General features: G+C 42.0%; 1 protein-coding gene across 6 annotated transcripts in view; it reads right to left on the bottom strand.

Annotated features, from left to right (window-relative positions):
• The window catches only part of NIPBL (NIPBL cohesin loading factor), a 295,049-nt gene that overhangs the window by 162,526 nt on the left and 115,770 nt on the right, over positions 1-16,753 (bottom strand). For 5 of the 6 annotated variants that reach the window (XM_073343794.1, XM_073343792.1, XM_073343793.1 and 2 more), the window contains exons 2-4: positions 13,240-13,381; positions 10,948-11,113; positions 8,849-8,979 (exon numbers count right to left, since the gene is read on the bottom strand). In XM_073343794.1, the coding sequence (XP_073199895.1) occupies positions 8,849-8,979; positions 10,948-11,113; positions 13,240-13,303 (361 nt within the window). In that variant the 5' untranslated portion in view covers positions 13,304-13,381. Of the gene's footprint in view, positions 1-8,848; positions 8,980-10,947; positions 11,114-13,239; positions 13,382-16,753 lie in introns of those variants that run through there. The other variant, XM_073343797.1, reaches the window with a different exon arrangement.

The following is a 16,753-nucleotide window of genomic DNA, read 5'->3' as shown; positions in this document are numbered from 1 at the left end:
GTGAGCGGGAGGAGAAAGAGAGGCGATGACGAAAACTCAGGTCTCTATCCCTCCTCCTAGCAGACCCCTGACAAGGCCGACAAGGCCTTGGAGGTGGGGGTGGCCAGAACTGCTTCTATACAGACTGAGGTGTATACATGCCCAGTGAGTGAAGGGTGGCCCGAGTGTCCTTCAACCCATGCAGTCTTGCTTCTATTTGTTCAGAGAAGAGACCACTCCCATCAAATGAGAGGTCCTGGACTCAGGTCTGCATCTCTTGGGAAAGACCGGAGGTCCGCAGCCAGGACCTGTGCCACAAAACCACCCTAGCTGCCGAGTCCGCAGTGTTCCACGACATTTGGAAGGAGCACCTAGCCGCCGCAGTGCCATCTGCCACCAGGGTGCTGAATTCATGGGCCAAACACTGTGGAAGGGACTCTCTGAACTTATGGAGGGAGTCCCATAAATTAAAATTCTATCTACCCATGGTTCACCACCAGGAACTGCAGGCTGGCAGTGGACTAAATTTTTCTCCAAAAAGGTCCAATCTTTTGGCCTCTATTTTTGGGAGTTGAGCTGATGTGCCCCTGCTTGTCTTTTTTGTTGGCCGCAGAGAAACCAACAAGCCCAGAGGTGGGTGGGTATAAAGGTACTCAAACCCTTTGGCTGGGACAAAGTACTTCTTTTCAGCCCTTTTGGAGGTGGGAGGGATGGAAAACAGGGTTTGACAGAGGGCCTTTGCAATTTTGAGGACCCGGTCATGCACTGGTAATGCAACATGGACCAGGGTAAAGGCTGAGAGGACGCTGAACAAGGTGTCTGCCTGTTTGGCCATCTCCTCCACCTCTAAGCCCAAGTTCTTGGCCATCCGTTGAAGCAGGGCCTGGTGTTCTTTAAAGTCATCAGGTGGGCTGGCCCGCAAGGGTCCCACGACCGCCTTGTCCAGGGATGAAGATGATGACTGTACCACTGGGGGAGGCCCTGGGGCATCGTCCCCTGTGGGGGAGGGAGGTTTAGGGGAGCAACTTATTGCTCTGAGGCAGAGGCAGATGAGCGGTGCAAAGCGGGAATCGTCATGACCGGAACACCCCATGTGCTCCAATAAGGCCACTGTGCTGGCCACTAGCCATGCTGACAAGGTGGCGCCGTCAATGTAGACACGGCCTCGGAAGCCTAATTGCACCAATGGAGTCTGGGTGAGAGGCTGAACTGCCCTTCCGTGCTGGAGGAATCCTAGTTCAGTGACCATGGTGGGGCCGTTGATGCTTGCGTCTGCCTGCTCACCGTCGAACACTGGTGCCTGGAATGAGAGGTTCGGTGCTGGTATCGAGGAGGTCGGTGCCGGGGTGACTGGAGTTGTGACAGAGAGTGCTCCCATGGGGCAGGTGACCAAGATCTGCACCAAGAGGACAACCGGCTGGAGGACAAATAGCTGCCGGTGGTACGGGGACCGGTGCCCTCCCCCTAGGCGATCCATGTTGAGATGGCAGGGACCACGATTGTGGTAACGGTGACCAAGGGTGATTCCCAGAGGATCTGGGCTGCGACTCCAGAATCTGCGGTGCAGAGGAGAAGAGCAATGCCTTGTCTTGGGGGATCAGCAGCACTCCACTGTCCCAAGGGGTCTTAGTAGTTGGCTTGCCCTCATAGGGAGACTTTGCAGTTTGGGCGGAGGCCTCTGGCTCTCTCGGTGCCAAGGAAGCTTGGGAAGGCATGGATGCCATCAGGAGTTTGGTTCCCCTACTGCTCCCAGGAATTGGTGGTGGATCCTTTAAGGGGCTAAGGGAGGCACGTACACATGGTTCCTTTGCCCGATGGCCCTTCTTGCCTGGTGCCGGGGACTATGCATCTGTGTTTTCTTTTTGGGCACCAGATATGGGGAGTGGTGCCAGGTGGTGCCAGGGGTGTGCTGCACACCGAGGCCGAGATATTAGGTGAGTCTTGGCAGGATGGCTCAGATGCCGGACAAAGGGTAGCCTCCATGAGGAGAGCCCGCAAACAAATATCCTGCTTTGAGTCCTAGGTTAAAAATATTTTCAAATACGACATTTGTCCTTCACATGTGATTCCCCCAAGCATTTGAGGCAGTTGCCAAGGGGATCACTTACAGGCATAGGCCTATTATTGTCCACATATGGCTGAAGCCCCAGAGACCGGGACCATGCCCCATCTGAGGTGAAGTAGGACTCTAACTTCTAACTACACTTAACAGCTACTTGACACTGACTACTATATACAAACTATTTACAAGGCCCGAAGGCTTCAAAAAGAAAAGGAGTACTTGTGGCACCTTAGAGACTAACCAATTTATTTGAGCATGAGCTTTCGTGAGCTACAGCTCACTTCATCGGATGCATGCCGTGGAAACTGTAGCAGACTTTATATATACACAGAGAATATGAAAAAATACCTCCTCCCACCCCACTGTCCAGCTGGTAATAGCTTATCTAAAGTGATCATCAGGTGGGCCATTTCCAGCACAAATCCAGGTTAGGATTCAAGTTAGAGGAGACGAAACTGCTAGCTCTTGCTATGCAAGGAAAGGTGCTCTGACCAACCACCACAGGTGGTAAGAAGGAACAGGGAAGGTGTAGAGTCGGCATTGCCTGATATACCAAAGCATGAGCGTGGCACTCAAGGGGGCGCTACAGCTGGCCCTATGGATACCGCTAAGGCAAAAATCTCTGACCACCACACACGGGGGCACACACACATTTAGAATGGAATCAACATGAGCAGCACACTAAGAAGAACCAAGGGCATGCAAAGAAAAAGCTATGCTAAAATGGAGATGCTGTTGACAGTATTTCAGTAATTATCCCCAAACTATGCATTACAAACCCGGATTTGAGTTAAGGTGAAACTTAAAAGAAATCTAAATATTTTAATGTATAGAAATGCACAGTTAAGGAATCCAAAACGATCATAATGCTGCCCTTTTTCACTAGGAGGGTGGTGAAACACTGGAATGAGTTACCTAGGGAGGTGGTGGAATCTCCTTCCTTAGAAGTTTTTAAGGTCAGGCTTGACAAAGCCCTGACTGGGATGATTTAGTTGGGGATTGGTCCTGCTTTGAGCAGGAGGTTGGACTAGATGACCTCCTGAGGTCCCTTTCAACCCTGATATTCTGTGATTCTATGCCCTCTACTGACACCATGGGGGATAGAGGAAAATGTGTAAAAAAGCCCCCTATTTTTAAAAATCAGTTAAATCTAGTGTGAGGCCACAAACACTGAAAATTCCATCATAGCTTTATTGTTATCGCATTGCATTACTAAAAGATGGAGTTAAATCTTAGGTGTACATTTCTATATCTAAAAATATTTGAATTTCTTTTAAGTTTAACATTGAGATTCCTGGGTTTGCGGAGAATCTACTACACCACTTTAAAAAAAAAAAAAAAAAATCTTGTAAACCTTTCCTGAACATATAAGTTCACTGAACAGTCAGAATGTAGTAATGGAAAGGAGAATCATTGCTTATTATGAATGTGAAATTAGTTATTTAAAATGAGAATTCAACCCTGAGGAACCTTGTTAATCCATACTCTAGAGTTAGACCAGTGGTTCCCAAACTTTAACAGCCTGCAAACCTCTTGCACTAAATTGTGAAATCTCGTGAACCCCCTCCTAAAAATGACTATTTCCAGGGATTTAAGTTTAAATTTCCTTTGCACTCCACAATCCATGGGGCTCCTGCTGCTGGACCCCCTTGATCGCCCCCGTCAACTGAGCTCCACTGAGCTCGGGCTGAAGGTCCTGCTGACTGCTGGGGCTCAGGCTGCCAACCCCAATTGCCCGGCCCCACTATCCTTGGGGCTCGGGCTGCCAGCCTCGTGCGGAGTGCTGGGGTTCGGGCTGCTGGCTCCCCCGCTCTCCCTGGGGCTCAGGCTGTCTGCCCTGCAACCGGGTCTCACCTGCTGCCTCCAATGCCCAGGGTCCTCTGGCCTCCATGAGTGAAATTTTTTTGGCAAACCCCCTATAACGTTCTACGAACCCCAGTTGGGAACCACTGAGTTAGACTCAAAGAAGGAGTGACCTCATGAAGCTATACAGAATTTTGATCATGGTCTGTTGAAATGCTCTACAGCAGAATTTTTCACATGTTGCCCTTTGTACAGAAGTTGGACTACGAACAGACTGTGTGGTGATGTGATTCAGTTTGTTCATATACCTTGTTAACAGTAAATATCTCGGAAAAACCCACGACATAAACCAGAAATAATGGAGTACATCAGGGTTCTCAACCTTTTTCCTTTCTAAGGCCCCCGCGACATACTTTAAAAATTCTAGGGTCCAGCAGGGGTGGGGGGCCTCGGGGCAGGGGCCCTGGACCGTAGTTTGATTTCTATTTCAACGGCCAGTGGGGCTCGAGCCACCTCCACATGGCGGGGTCTAGGGAGGGAATGGTACCTCCACCCCTGACTCACCGCAGCAGGCCACCCTTCCTGTCAGGAGGGATTGGGGGGAGGGGGAAGGAAGGCAACGTGCAACCAAAAATTATAACTCAAAGGTGGGGGGCTCAAAAACTTTGAAAACAGCTTAGGATGCAGGGAAGGGATAGCTTGGGGCTGTGGTGCAGACAGGGGGTAGCTCAACTTGCAGGGAGGGGGTAGCTAGGGGCTGTGTGGACACAGGTAGTGGCTGTGGGTGCAATCAGTGGAGTGGCTAGGAGCTATGTGCAGGTGGGGGTAGCTCAGGGTGCAGGGAGAGGGATACTAGGGACTGTGTGCAATCCAGGCATAGCTTAGGGTGTAGGGAGGGCATAGCCTCAAGTTGTGGGGAGAGGGGTATTAGGGTCTGTGTGCTGGGAGGATTGCCCTGCAATCTCTGTTCCCGGAGGGGTCTGCCAGACATGGAACTGGGTCTCCCCAGCCAGGGGGCTCTTACCGGCTGCCTCTGAGGGAGCAAAAGGGGCTAGGAGCTGAGGAGCATCATCAGCCTGGTGCACCAGCAGGACCAGAAGGAACTGTGCTGCTGTCTGCTCCATGCCACCAGCCACAGCAGGAGCTGCTCCACACTGCCCATCTCCGGCTTCCTGGCTCCAACCTGGCTGGGGGCAGGGAAAGGAGATTGGGTGGGAGGGGGGAGAGAGAGAGGTGTGGAGCTGCTCCCGAGACTGCTGTGATCTTGTGCTGCAGTTTGGGGGGGGTGAGAGGGAAATCCCTCCGTGTTCCCAACTCTGCCCATGGGCTCAGGACTTCTGCTCCACAGGGAGCACCAGGGCTCCTGCTCCACAGGGAGCACCAGGGCTTGGGGCTCCAGGATTCAGTCCAGCACCTCCTGGCTTCAGCTCCACAGGGGGCACCAGGGATCTGGGCTTCAGCCGTGGGGCCCCTGGTGGAGAACTGCTGGAGTACATCACCAAAATTAGTTTGCAAAATGGCTAAAGAGCTACAACAAATGGGTAAAGAAATAATCCACATCTGAGCTCAGACAACTGCAGCCAAAAGCCTAAATACTAGCTGAATGCCATACAAACTTTGGCAATCCCCAAAAATCTATTTAGCTACTTACTGTCAACTGAACATCACTACTGTATCACTTAATATCAGGAAATGCCAACTCCCTTGTGAGGAAAGACTAAATCTGTCTACATATTAAATTTCATTTTTATAATTATTAAAATCGTAAGTAAAAAGAAATCTTCCAACCCTAATTTCTAAGTTGAACTCTTATTCTTACAACTAATACTGTTTGTAGATTTCAAAGTCTATGGAATTCCACTTGTTCTCTTTACTGTACCCACTAGAATCCAACACGTAAGATAGACAGTGTGATGCTGACACACCAGGTACCAACTCATGCCAAAGCCTCAGGCCTCACTGAACACTGACAAAAACATAACTGGAAACAAGTCTGTCTTACCTGTATGTTAGTATTGTTAAGATAAATATTAAGAGCTGTAAGAATGTGTTTGGTGTCTAGACATTATGATTAGTGTAGCATGCTGCATATACAGATCTCACTTTTAACCTCTATTGTGCATGGTATAAAGTTATGAGCGTTTGCATTGTAAACCTGTGTAATCGTGTAACTCACTAAACAGGAAAAGAAGCATTAATTAATGTGAAGTGTTCATCCTGCACACAAGATGGCTCATTGAAGGCAAATGAGGAACTGTAGCATCAAAGGGTAGAGACCTTGTTGACTACATTCCTCACTCCCTCCAGGAAGAGGAGACCTGCACATGAACATATCCCATCAGCTTGGATTCTGGGGTGAAGAGATAAAAATCCCTGACAAAGAGAAACTGGGATCTTTATAATGTCTGGACTCTGAGGGGGCAAAGATTAACAAACATAAGCAAGAAATCCTCATGCTGCTTGGCATGGGGCACCCCTGAAGGATATACAGAGCTGCTTATTTTAGAAGCTTATATTACCTTTTTAAATCTAAAACTAATTCGTGTGTGTGTATGTTTCCTGTTTTAATCTTGTGAATAACTCATTTCTTTTCTTAGTTAATGAATCTTTAGTTAGTATATTACAGTATTGGCTACAAGCATTGTCTTTGGTTTAAGATATGAGTACAACTGACCTGGAATAAGTGACTGGTGCTTTGGGACTGGGAGTAACCTGAATATTGTTGTCATTATTGGTGTAAAGTGACCATCTACCACACAGTTCAGCATGTCTGGGTGGCAAGATAGACTGGAATGCCCAAGGGGACTGTCTGTGACTCCATGGTAAGACTGCAGTAGTGCTTTAGAAGTTCACATTTGTCATTGGGTTGATGAAATCTAATTACAGAACATACAATATGTTTGGGGTTTCTGCCTTGCTTTTAGACAGTCTTCCCTGAGGCTGCCACTCATAGGCCTGGGCCATTCCAGACAGCGTGATGTACAGTATCCTAGTTTATTCAGTAAAGACCCGGTTTTCTGGTGGCACCTGCTGCCCTGACATATTGTACTAAGACACAGGTTTTTGTCCCAGTTTCCATATAATTGTTTAACTGCCTCACTGGCATTCTTCCATCAGCTGCCCTCACCAACCTTATATTAATAACTCAAGTTTCTACCACCTCTGGAGGAGACTTGAAAAGGCATAAAGAGGAGATAGACACCCAACGAGAGTTGAGTGTCTAACTCCACTTGTGCCTTGTCATTTTCTCTATTGAATTGTCTGTGCAATAGAGCGAAATATTCGAGCTTACAAACCTGTCTGGATCACAAAGAAAAGAAACCCTAGCTGATCTTGTCTCACCTCTCATTAGTACTCCACCAGAGAGAGAGTTGGATGAGACTTTCTAAGGTCCACCTACTCTGATTCTTGAAGCTGGGGGTAAGGGGAGGGGCCTGGGTGTGTGTGTGTTTTAATTAACAGTATGCTTCCACAAACTTACATTTTTTTAAATCTGGCACCAAGTAGTTTAAGGTTAAAATAGCAACCCAACTATGTCCAGATCAGATCAGAAAGTCGTCTTCATATTTAAAATGTTTTTCATTATACAGGCAACAATTTCAATCAAGATGAGGGTTGTTAGATGGATAATTTCATGGATTAAAACTACCCCAAGAAGAAACATTTTTCAAGTGTTCCAGATCTGTAGGATATAACCAAATCTTGGGGTAGTTATTCCCAATTATCTATCCACTAGGACATTGTTTTCTATTTCATGCCAATTATGTATTCAGGATCATTCAAATGAACAAAGCTGAGTAGAAGTGCCTACGTAGAAGTGACTTGGTTCTCTTTTAGGCCTGCCATCTGCTACTTGCAATCCAATCCATCTGTGCTGACCAATTCAATATGGTCATGCTTTGCCTCATACCCCAAACGCTTTTCTCTAGTATACCTAATTCCTCTCAAAATTTTGCTCTCTTCTCCAGCTCCTCCCTCTGGCTACACACATATGATTCAATGCTTGCTTACATGCCATGCAGCAGAATTGCTACAAATCTTGAAGTCTGTATAAATTAAAATTAAACTTTTGTGACAGTTTAAGCATGCTACATCTTCCCCTCTGATTCCCTGAAATATTTTACATTGCTAAACTATTTGTAACTCCTCCTTCCAAGTTTTATATTTTGTATGGAGCTGTTACCAATACCTTCCTTCCCTAATAATTTTTTTAAATGCCATCAGTTTTTAAGCGAGTTTGTTAAGAATGACCATACTTGCTTCACAAAAGGCGTCTCCCCTTGCAATGATTCAACAGTTAAGTATAACTTTTCCCTCAAAATCTGCAAAAACTTCATCAGCTCTTGGTTCCTCCTTTGCAAAATTCTTAGCCAGGGACAAATTAACTTAGATTCAAAACAGCTACTCACTATATGACAGCAGAAATTTTTATCACTTTCCATATATTTTTATGTATTAGATATAAACCATTTCCACAATTCCCTCAAACAGCTTTCTCCCCAGGGTCCTCCCCATGAGCAACTGGGAGGTCACCAGGACTGGGAAGCGAGGGTCTCAGTTAACCCACGTTCCTGCTGTTTGAGATGCTGAAAGCTGTCACTGCAACAATAAAATTTGGAATAGCTGCAGTTCATGTGAACAATCTTACTGGTGCATTAGCACCTTGTACTGCTATAAGACAAGACAAATGTAAGAAAAGAGCCAAAGATAAATTCAAAGCCATTTAAAAACAAACAAAAACGAATACCAAATCCCTCTCCCCTCCGCCAAACAAAATCCCACTAATTTGCAGGAGTCTAACCTTATTTTTGCCAATTTCCCATTAGATTTCTAATGTCCCTGCTTATCCCCAAGGAGTAACCAAGACACACAGCATCCTGACATTACCCAAAGGTAAAACACAAAGATCAGAATTTGTCATATTTGTGATCCATGTACATTTCTGAGGACTTTAACTTTTTTTTTTAAATCTATAAAATGTAATTAGTAGAAACATATCCTCACCACTTTGTACCCCGTATCTGTTTTGCATGCTTTTCTCCCTGAAAACATTAGGATTCCTTGCCAGGACAGCCTGCAGCAAGACTGGTATATCTCCCTCTGGATCATCGCTGCCAAGGTTATCTTTCAATTCTCTGGGATTGAAGAGATAAGCAAACAAAAGAAAGTGAATGTTTTCAAAATATCGGAGGCTACAGGTAAAAGCCACAGACCTGCTCAACAATAAATAGAAAGACGTCTAAAATGTTGTCCCTCTGCTTCTCAATTTGAGATTCTTATTCTTTTTTTCAGCACAATGGAGGGAAAGTATTTGTATCTGTCTTCATATTAATAATTTCCCCACTATTACCAGTTAGACTAATGATACAACTTCCCATGTTCACTCAGAGCCTCATCTTCTCCATCACAGAACAATGCACTAATGCCAAAGCCACCAAGGAAGTGTCATTTTAAGGGTAAGGGTGTGTGTGTGTGTGTGTGTGTGTAAAAGTGTGTGTAAATCAATCAATCAAACCTCACTTCTATCACACTCAGGTTTGAGCTAACAATTTAAGCATGCTTCCTGTTTAATCCGGCAATTGCCATATCCTTGACAGGACAGGATCGTTTGTCACCCACCCATGGGAGTTATAGAATTTTCTTTAAGATGTTCCTATGTTTACAATCCCTCCCCCCAGCCTTGGGGGATTTTTTTAAATATTGGTTTATCTTGGGGGATTGGCTTCACACTCAACCATAGTAAATTACTAGAACATTTGGAAGCAGTGTAGGGGGCAAAGCCCCGAAGACAAGCCAATTCACGAGACAGAAAAAAAGCTCAAGAAGCATACTTGACAAAACAGTTTGAAAATTCTGAGTACAGGAGCCAATCAAAGCAGATGAATTATAAGAGCCAGAGTAGAAACAGAAGCATATTCATAGCAGTGTTAGAGAAATAAATGTGTCGCAATTATGCAAATTCCTGTACAATCATTGACTAATAATGAATGCAGCCCAGAGTACAGGAATGTTACAGGGTGTCTGATCCCTATAAACAAAGCAGGTTGAGCTACTTTGTCCCAATACAGGTGCTCCATTTGGCCAATTAAGTGGAGGGTAGGGAGCAGCACCTGGGGCTATAATGGATCAGGGAGAATCCGAGAAGGAGCAGGTCCTTGAAAGAAGCTGGAGGAGGACTCAAGGGAAAGGCTCAAAGCAGGAGAACAGAGGGGTTTGCTGGCTGGCCTTCCCAAGCTAGAGAGCCAAGGCCAGAGGGCTGAAGGCACAGAAGCAGAGGGAGTTGCCTGCTTACTTGCCAACTGGAGCCAAGGGCCAGAGAGGAGCGAAGGCAGGGAAACAGTAAAGGGGCTTACCCATTAGCCTGTCTGAGATGAGAACAAAATAAGGGGAGTGATGGATGCTCCCTTGGTGAGGATGAATTCCCAGCAGAGAGACCATGGGGGAGCCCACTAGGAAGAGTAGGGTCATATGCCAACTGGAAGGGCTTAGGTAGATGTTCTGTAGGACAGGATAGGACTGAAGAAAAGTGGTGGGGGAAGATGCTGGAGTGTAGTATGTGCCATGTCAATGCATTAGTTGGTGGGGGATTTTAAGGACTATATGCAGTGGGGGGTTATAAATGGACTATGTTTTAGGACTTTTATTATGGATTACTTGCGTGATATTTTTTAAATAAATAGGTCCCAAGGAAGAGCATAACTGAAGCAGGAAACAACTTAGAAGCCCAAGAGGGGAACTGGGATAGTAAACTTGGCATTAGGGCACCCAGGGATGAGGGGGAGTTGTTGACAAGAGATATGAAAAACAGTATACAAATGATACACCCACAACATATAAAATTGCAAGTAACAACGTATCTGGAGAAAAATCTACAGTTATTAATATGTAATTGTCCAGTAACCTTGCACTTTGATTAGGTAAAATTATTTAATGGTGTTCTAATACAAATTGGTACTGCGGTACACAAACTTGACAATGTACTTGCATATTTTCAATTTTAATAAATTAAACCACTTCTTATACCTATTTTTGCTAATTTTAATCTCACAAAGAAGAAACAAGTTATTCTGACACTTTGGTATAAAGAAATGCAAAGTACATACATGTGATCTGTAGACACCTGGTTGAGGCTGTGTACAAGTTGTGAAACCAGATTTTCATCCCTGCAGGCCAGAAGGCAGTTTACCTCTTCTGCTATCCGTCCATTAAAGAGCAGGCTTTTTGTAGTTGTAGCAGGTAAAGGTGATGGAAGAGGCAGCTGGTTCAAAACTGCATTAGCAGAGAAAAGTAACTCAAATTATTCCACTGAAAATTAACCAATAGACCTGCATCAGTTTATTCTCTCACATTCTTAAAAAAGAAACACAGTAAGTTTGAAACAAATTGAAGATCTCTGAGTTTCTCCTTACATCAAGAAAATCTGGAATCATATTTTAAACCAAAAAATTGAATTTGGTCAACTCCACAGATTACATTATAGGATTATTTTTTAAACTAAAGACATCATCTGACAATGCTTTCTCTTTCCAAAAAAATTGTTTCTAATAAATCAGAAAACACATTAACATATTAGAACAATTTAGCCTTGGAGCTGAATCAACTATTAAAAAGGGAGAAAAAATAAAAAACAATACAGTCGCACATCATTCAGTGATTGTGTACAGCCTTTGCTTAAAATTTCTTGTTCCATCTGCAAATTGCAGTGGCATGGATCAAATGTTCAATGTTACTTGTTTCCAAGATGAACTGATCTCAAATCAATGTGATTTGAAGAAATCTTGATTTAAATCAATTATGTTAATCTTGATTTGTATTTCTACTTGTTATTTTCATAAAGGGCAGTCCCTTTTCACTGATTGATACAACCACTAAAAAATATTAATTTGCAATTAAATGTAGCCTTTGAACTAAATTTGGTACTTTTTGTTAACCAGAAGGATATGAAATATCTATACAGAGTTATTTCTGCAATTATATAGCCTAACATACCTTTATTCAAATTTTCAATTTTCACATATTTTATGTTAAGAAGCAATGTATTTATCTTTTTCTATCAAATTTATCTTTTACTCATGATTTTGCATCAAGCTGGTTTGGGATGGAAATTTGAATTCCATCAAAAATGCACAAACACAGTGTCTTTTTTATTAGTTAAATAAACTATCTTAAATACACTGAATAAATTAAAAAGACCATCAAAACATATTTTCCATTTAAAATAAACTCATTTATTAAAAACAGCATCTAGTCACCATGTTCTTGAAGTTATTAGAATTAATGGACCTCCTCCTCTCCCACCTCATTTTTATTCATATACTGGAAGAGGAAAAACAAGCTTTCCTGCTTTTTTAATTTCCAATTGGTGTCTCAACTTTGAACAAACTAGACCAAATGAAGAAAAATTCTGTCTGCATGTGCAGAAAAGGATACTGCCATCAGAAGCCGGTTTAGCACTTCAACAAACTCTGGTTCCAGGTGGTCAGCCAGTGACTTCCACGGTTCAATTGTTTAACTTTCTGTAACACTTCAACAGCAAACATGTACTGCTTGAATGGTTCACCTCCAGCCCTGAAATTTATTATGGTTGGCATGACTGATGGATGATTATTAGATGTTCATGTCATAGCAGCATCTTCCAGTTCAGTAGTTGGGCATCTATACTCTGGCACTTTCTCTATTGAGAATATTGGCAAGAAAATGAGGTAGGGTGAATTTTGATCCATCTGCTTCTTCACAGCATTCAATTTAACTCTGCTATTGGATATTTTCTTCTGCGGTGTTCCTTGGAATTTCTTTCCAAATTTCAACAGCATCAGCAATAGAACAGCTATTTTTTTGCACTTTGTCCAAAGCTATGGAAATAGGTTTCAGAATATTCAGCATAGCTTCTGTGTTTCTCTTTAGTCCAACATTGACTACTTGGGCTATGATAGTCCATCTATTTTGTCATGATATTCTTCTCAAATTTCCAGTTTTTAATTAACAGCTCAAAATAATCAACCACTGAATTCCATCATGCATCTTTGGGGAGAATTAGTTTTGATCCTGTGTCTCTTCAGCGAAGTTGAAGCAAAACCAGAAGCTTTTCATAATTTCAACAACATTTTCCATTATTGTTAGAGTACTTAAATCTTTCGCTAAAAGATATAACATATGGGTGCAGTGCTTATTTGATGTAAGTTTCAAGTTCACTTCATTATCCATTTATAGGATTTATTCTCATCTCAATTTCAGCATATCTAATTTATTTTTAAAAATTTACTCTAGTAAACTTAACATAGTTTATCATAATTTCAAATTTAATTTTAAACACATTTAGGTTTTAAAATAAACTAAAAATACTGAACAAAAATGTAGAAAAAATATGACAAAAAACTAAATAAAAAAGTACTTACGGTCTGTGAGACTAGCAATCCCTGCAAGAGTAGTGATGGGAACATGAGGCATATCCCCATTCATCCTGAAGCTCTGGGATGGGTGCCTACACAGATGTTTTAGTTCAGGTGCCAGCTACCATTTCTTTCCATCTCCCAAGCACTACAAAAAGCAAACAAAAACCAAATAAGCAAAAATTCAATTTGCTTAAAGCTACTTGGAATTCAAAAGGATTACCAAGTTACAATGAAGCATGAACAGTTTATATCATCCTTCGTGCACTTGTCTATTTCACAAAGAACAATTTTATTAATAAACAGTAAAGAAACAGTGGTATAAAGGGTAGGAAGCCACAAATGAATCTCATCAATATTGGCTTCAACAATTAACATGTGAGCTTATTCAAATGACAGAACAGTGATCAAAAAGGCATGCTTCTCCTAAGGATTTTATTACAAAGGAAACTGCTGCTCAATTTATACACTAGCAAGCAAATTGTCAATATTTCATTCACCGATATTCTTTTAAGTATCAAACATTTGATGCATAAAAACTGTTATACCTGATCTTGTGAACAAATGACCTAAGATTACTGTAATTGAAAGATCAGTGAAAAAAAAAAAAAATCTGTTCACTTTGCACTTGACAGCACTTTATGCCTAGTTAGTTTAAGTATTTACCCTGTATAGTCAGTTTTCAATCTGTGCGGATCTTCCAGACAATAACAGGGTAAAGCAACATCACAAAACAGGAAAGTGTGATGTATAACTACTAAATTAGCAGGGGAACCAAGGGCAGATATAGCACCTTAATGTAATTACAAATGAAAAGTTCAGGCCTAAACACTGTTCTGCGAATGCACATATTCTCTTTAAGTTGAAAACTTCTCCTTGGCAGATCTGTGGTAATGTCTAAGGAACTTCTATACAATTATATTTGGTAACATTAGGAGGATAGCTCAATGGATTAGTAAAATCTTTCACTTCTAGCTCACTGCATCAAATCTAATTCAGATTGGTAAATACTGAAAGTTATCACCTGAATGCTGTTTGGAGCCTTACATGAAATGAGTTAGTTGTCACAGATGAGGTTGTAGAAAGGTGTCCACTAGTTTGAAGTAAAACAAAAAACCCCAAACCATCACTCTAGACATCTCTTGACAATATAAGCATAGACCCCAAAGATTCACTGGGAATGGAAAGTAAGCTATACTCATAGCTCTAGAAATAGTGCCTTCAGGTCTGGGTTCAGGCATTTTGCAGGATAGCGGGGGAAGCCTGTACACACACACACTCTCTCTCTCTCTCTGCGTATTTTATAAATTAATAGAAACCATCTTCAGAGATATCAATCCAGCACTAAAGAACACTAGTCCAGTTTACACTTAAAAAAATCACTGTTAAGCTGTTTATCAATGCAGTGAATTCTTTATAACAGCAGCAACCCTAAGCATTCAAGTTTGTCAATATTTACATATAAACCACCCCAAAAACAGAACCTGCAACTGGATGTTACAACTGACATCTGGATTAAATAGTCTGTTTGAAATGTAGTTCTCCAATGAAAAGTAATTATATAAAAGTGGCACCTTCTTACTCACATGTACCCAGTTACATCTGCTTGTTTCAGGCCTAGTCTATACAGTTTTTATGCTGGTATAACGGTTTCAGTTAGGGTTGTGATTTTTTTTTTTAAATTGAAATAGTTATACTAGTACAAACAATAGTATAAACACAATTATATCTGTATAAAGGTGTCTTATACTGGTATATCTTATTCCCCTTCTTGTACAGGAATAACTTATACCAATATAGGCCCTTTATAGCAGTCTAGCTGTACCCATAGTAGGGATATTATTTCACTTTAACTATACAGTATAGTTAAAGCCGTACAACTTTTGTGTTTAGACCAGTCCTTATTAACTAAATCAGTGGTTCCCAAACTTTTGTACTAGTGACTCCTTTCACATAGCAAGCCTCAGAATGTGACCCCCCCCCCTTAAAAATTAAAAACACTTTTTAATACATTTAACACCATTATAAATGCTGGAGGCAAAGTGGGGTTTGGGGTGGAGGCTGACAGCTCATGACACTCCACATAATAACCTCATGACCCACTAAGGGGTCCCAACCCCCAATTTGAGAACCCCTGAATGAAAGGGTTCTCGATGGTTCATGCACACGAGCTACACAGAGCCATCATAGTTATGACAGGGGAGAGTTGGAGTCTACTCCTCTTATAACAACTGAATTGCCTGAGTTCCAAGGAGTTACAACTTTACAGTTCCACTAGAGACAAGAGCATAATCTGGATACATTAGAAGGACAGATTCCAGCTTGACTCTCAGATCCCAGATTGAGTTGAAGGACTTGCAATTAGAAAATAAACAATCTTTTTGTTGGTAAATTGAATACATCTGATGTGGAGCCAAGAATTTATTAAAAACTACCATTCTGGACTTTTCTAGTTCTTTACAATGTATACAAAGCAGCCTAGAAAAGATTGGGATTTTTTACTGATGGTTTCATACTCACCAAGGTTGTCAACTCTGGTTTGTCCTAGTTTTGCTGAAGGAATTTGAAGAGGTCTCTGGAATGTTTATTGGGAACATGAATATTTTAACTAAGACTTCTTTTTATACAAATGTTATTCGTTTATTGAAATTTTTTAAAAAGTGTTTATAAAAACAAAAATAAAGTTTAAAAAAGTGACCAAAAATCCCTTTCCTTCTCAACTGCTCAAATATAACTTTGACACTTGCAATGCCACCATATCACTACTTCTCTAGAGTCTTCAAGTTAACAAGCCCTGAATTTCAATCAATCAATCAAACAATAAATAAATAAATAAATAAATAGAGTCAACCCTCGAACAACCCTCGAACCCTCCCCAACCCTCGAACATTTGAGACCTTCTCCTGTATTGTAAAAGGGCACAAGCCCATTATTAAAACTCTGCAGGTCTCCCTTAAGAGGGTGGAACAAATAAATACTAAAATTTAAAGACTATACTTTAAAAGTTACATATAAAACAGCTAAGTCTATTAAGTATGAAAGAAGAGAAGGTTAATCACCCTGTGCTGTAACTGAGGTTCTTGGAGGCGGCTGTCCCTGTAGGTGCTCCACTTTAGGTGAATCTGTACCCCTCTGCTTGTAATTGGAAATTTTTAGTAGTGGTGCCTGGTTGGATCGCAGTGCTATCCCCATCTCGCACTGCCTCAGGCAGTTACATAGCACTGTGAGACCAATCCACCACCTCCTCAGTTCCTTCTCTACTGCAGTCTCGAGAGTGAAAAAACTCCGTAGTAAAGGGGAAGAGAGAGGGTAGTGGAGCTCCCACAGGGACAACTATCTTGAAGAACCTCAATTACTGCACAGGGTGAATAAGCTTCTTTTCTTCTTCAAGGAGTGTCCTGAAGGCACTCCACTTTATATGACTGTAGAGCAGTGCCCCTCAGTGGAAGAGAAGGGAAGGGCTTCAGAGTGGATGATAAAAACCGTAAGTCCGAATAGAGCATCAAATGATGAGTGCTGC

The sequence above is a fragment of the Lepidochelys kempii genome, chromosome 5 (assembly GCF_965140265.1).
Source record: "Lepidochelys kempii isolate rLepKem1 chromosome 5, rLepKem1.hap2, whole genome shotgun sequence".
Classification (NCBI taxonomy): Eukaryota; Metazoa; Chordata; order Testudines; family Cheloniidae; genus Lepidochelys; species Lepidochelys kempii.
Note: the sequence above shows the minus strand (reverse complement) of the source record. Positions and strands in the feature narration are given on the sequence as shown.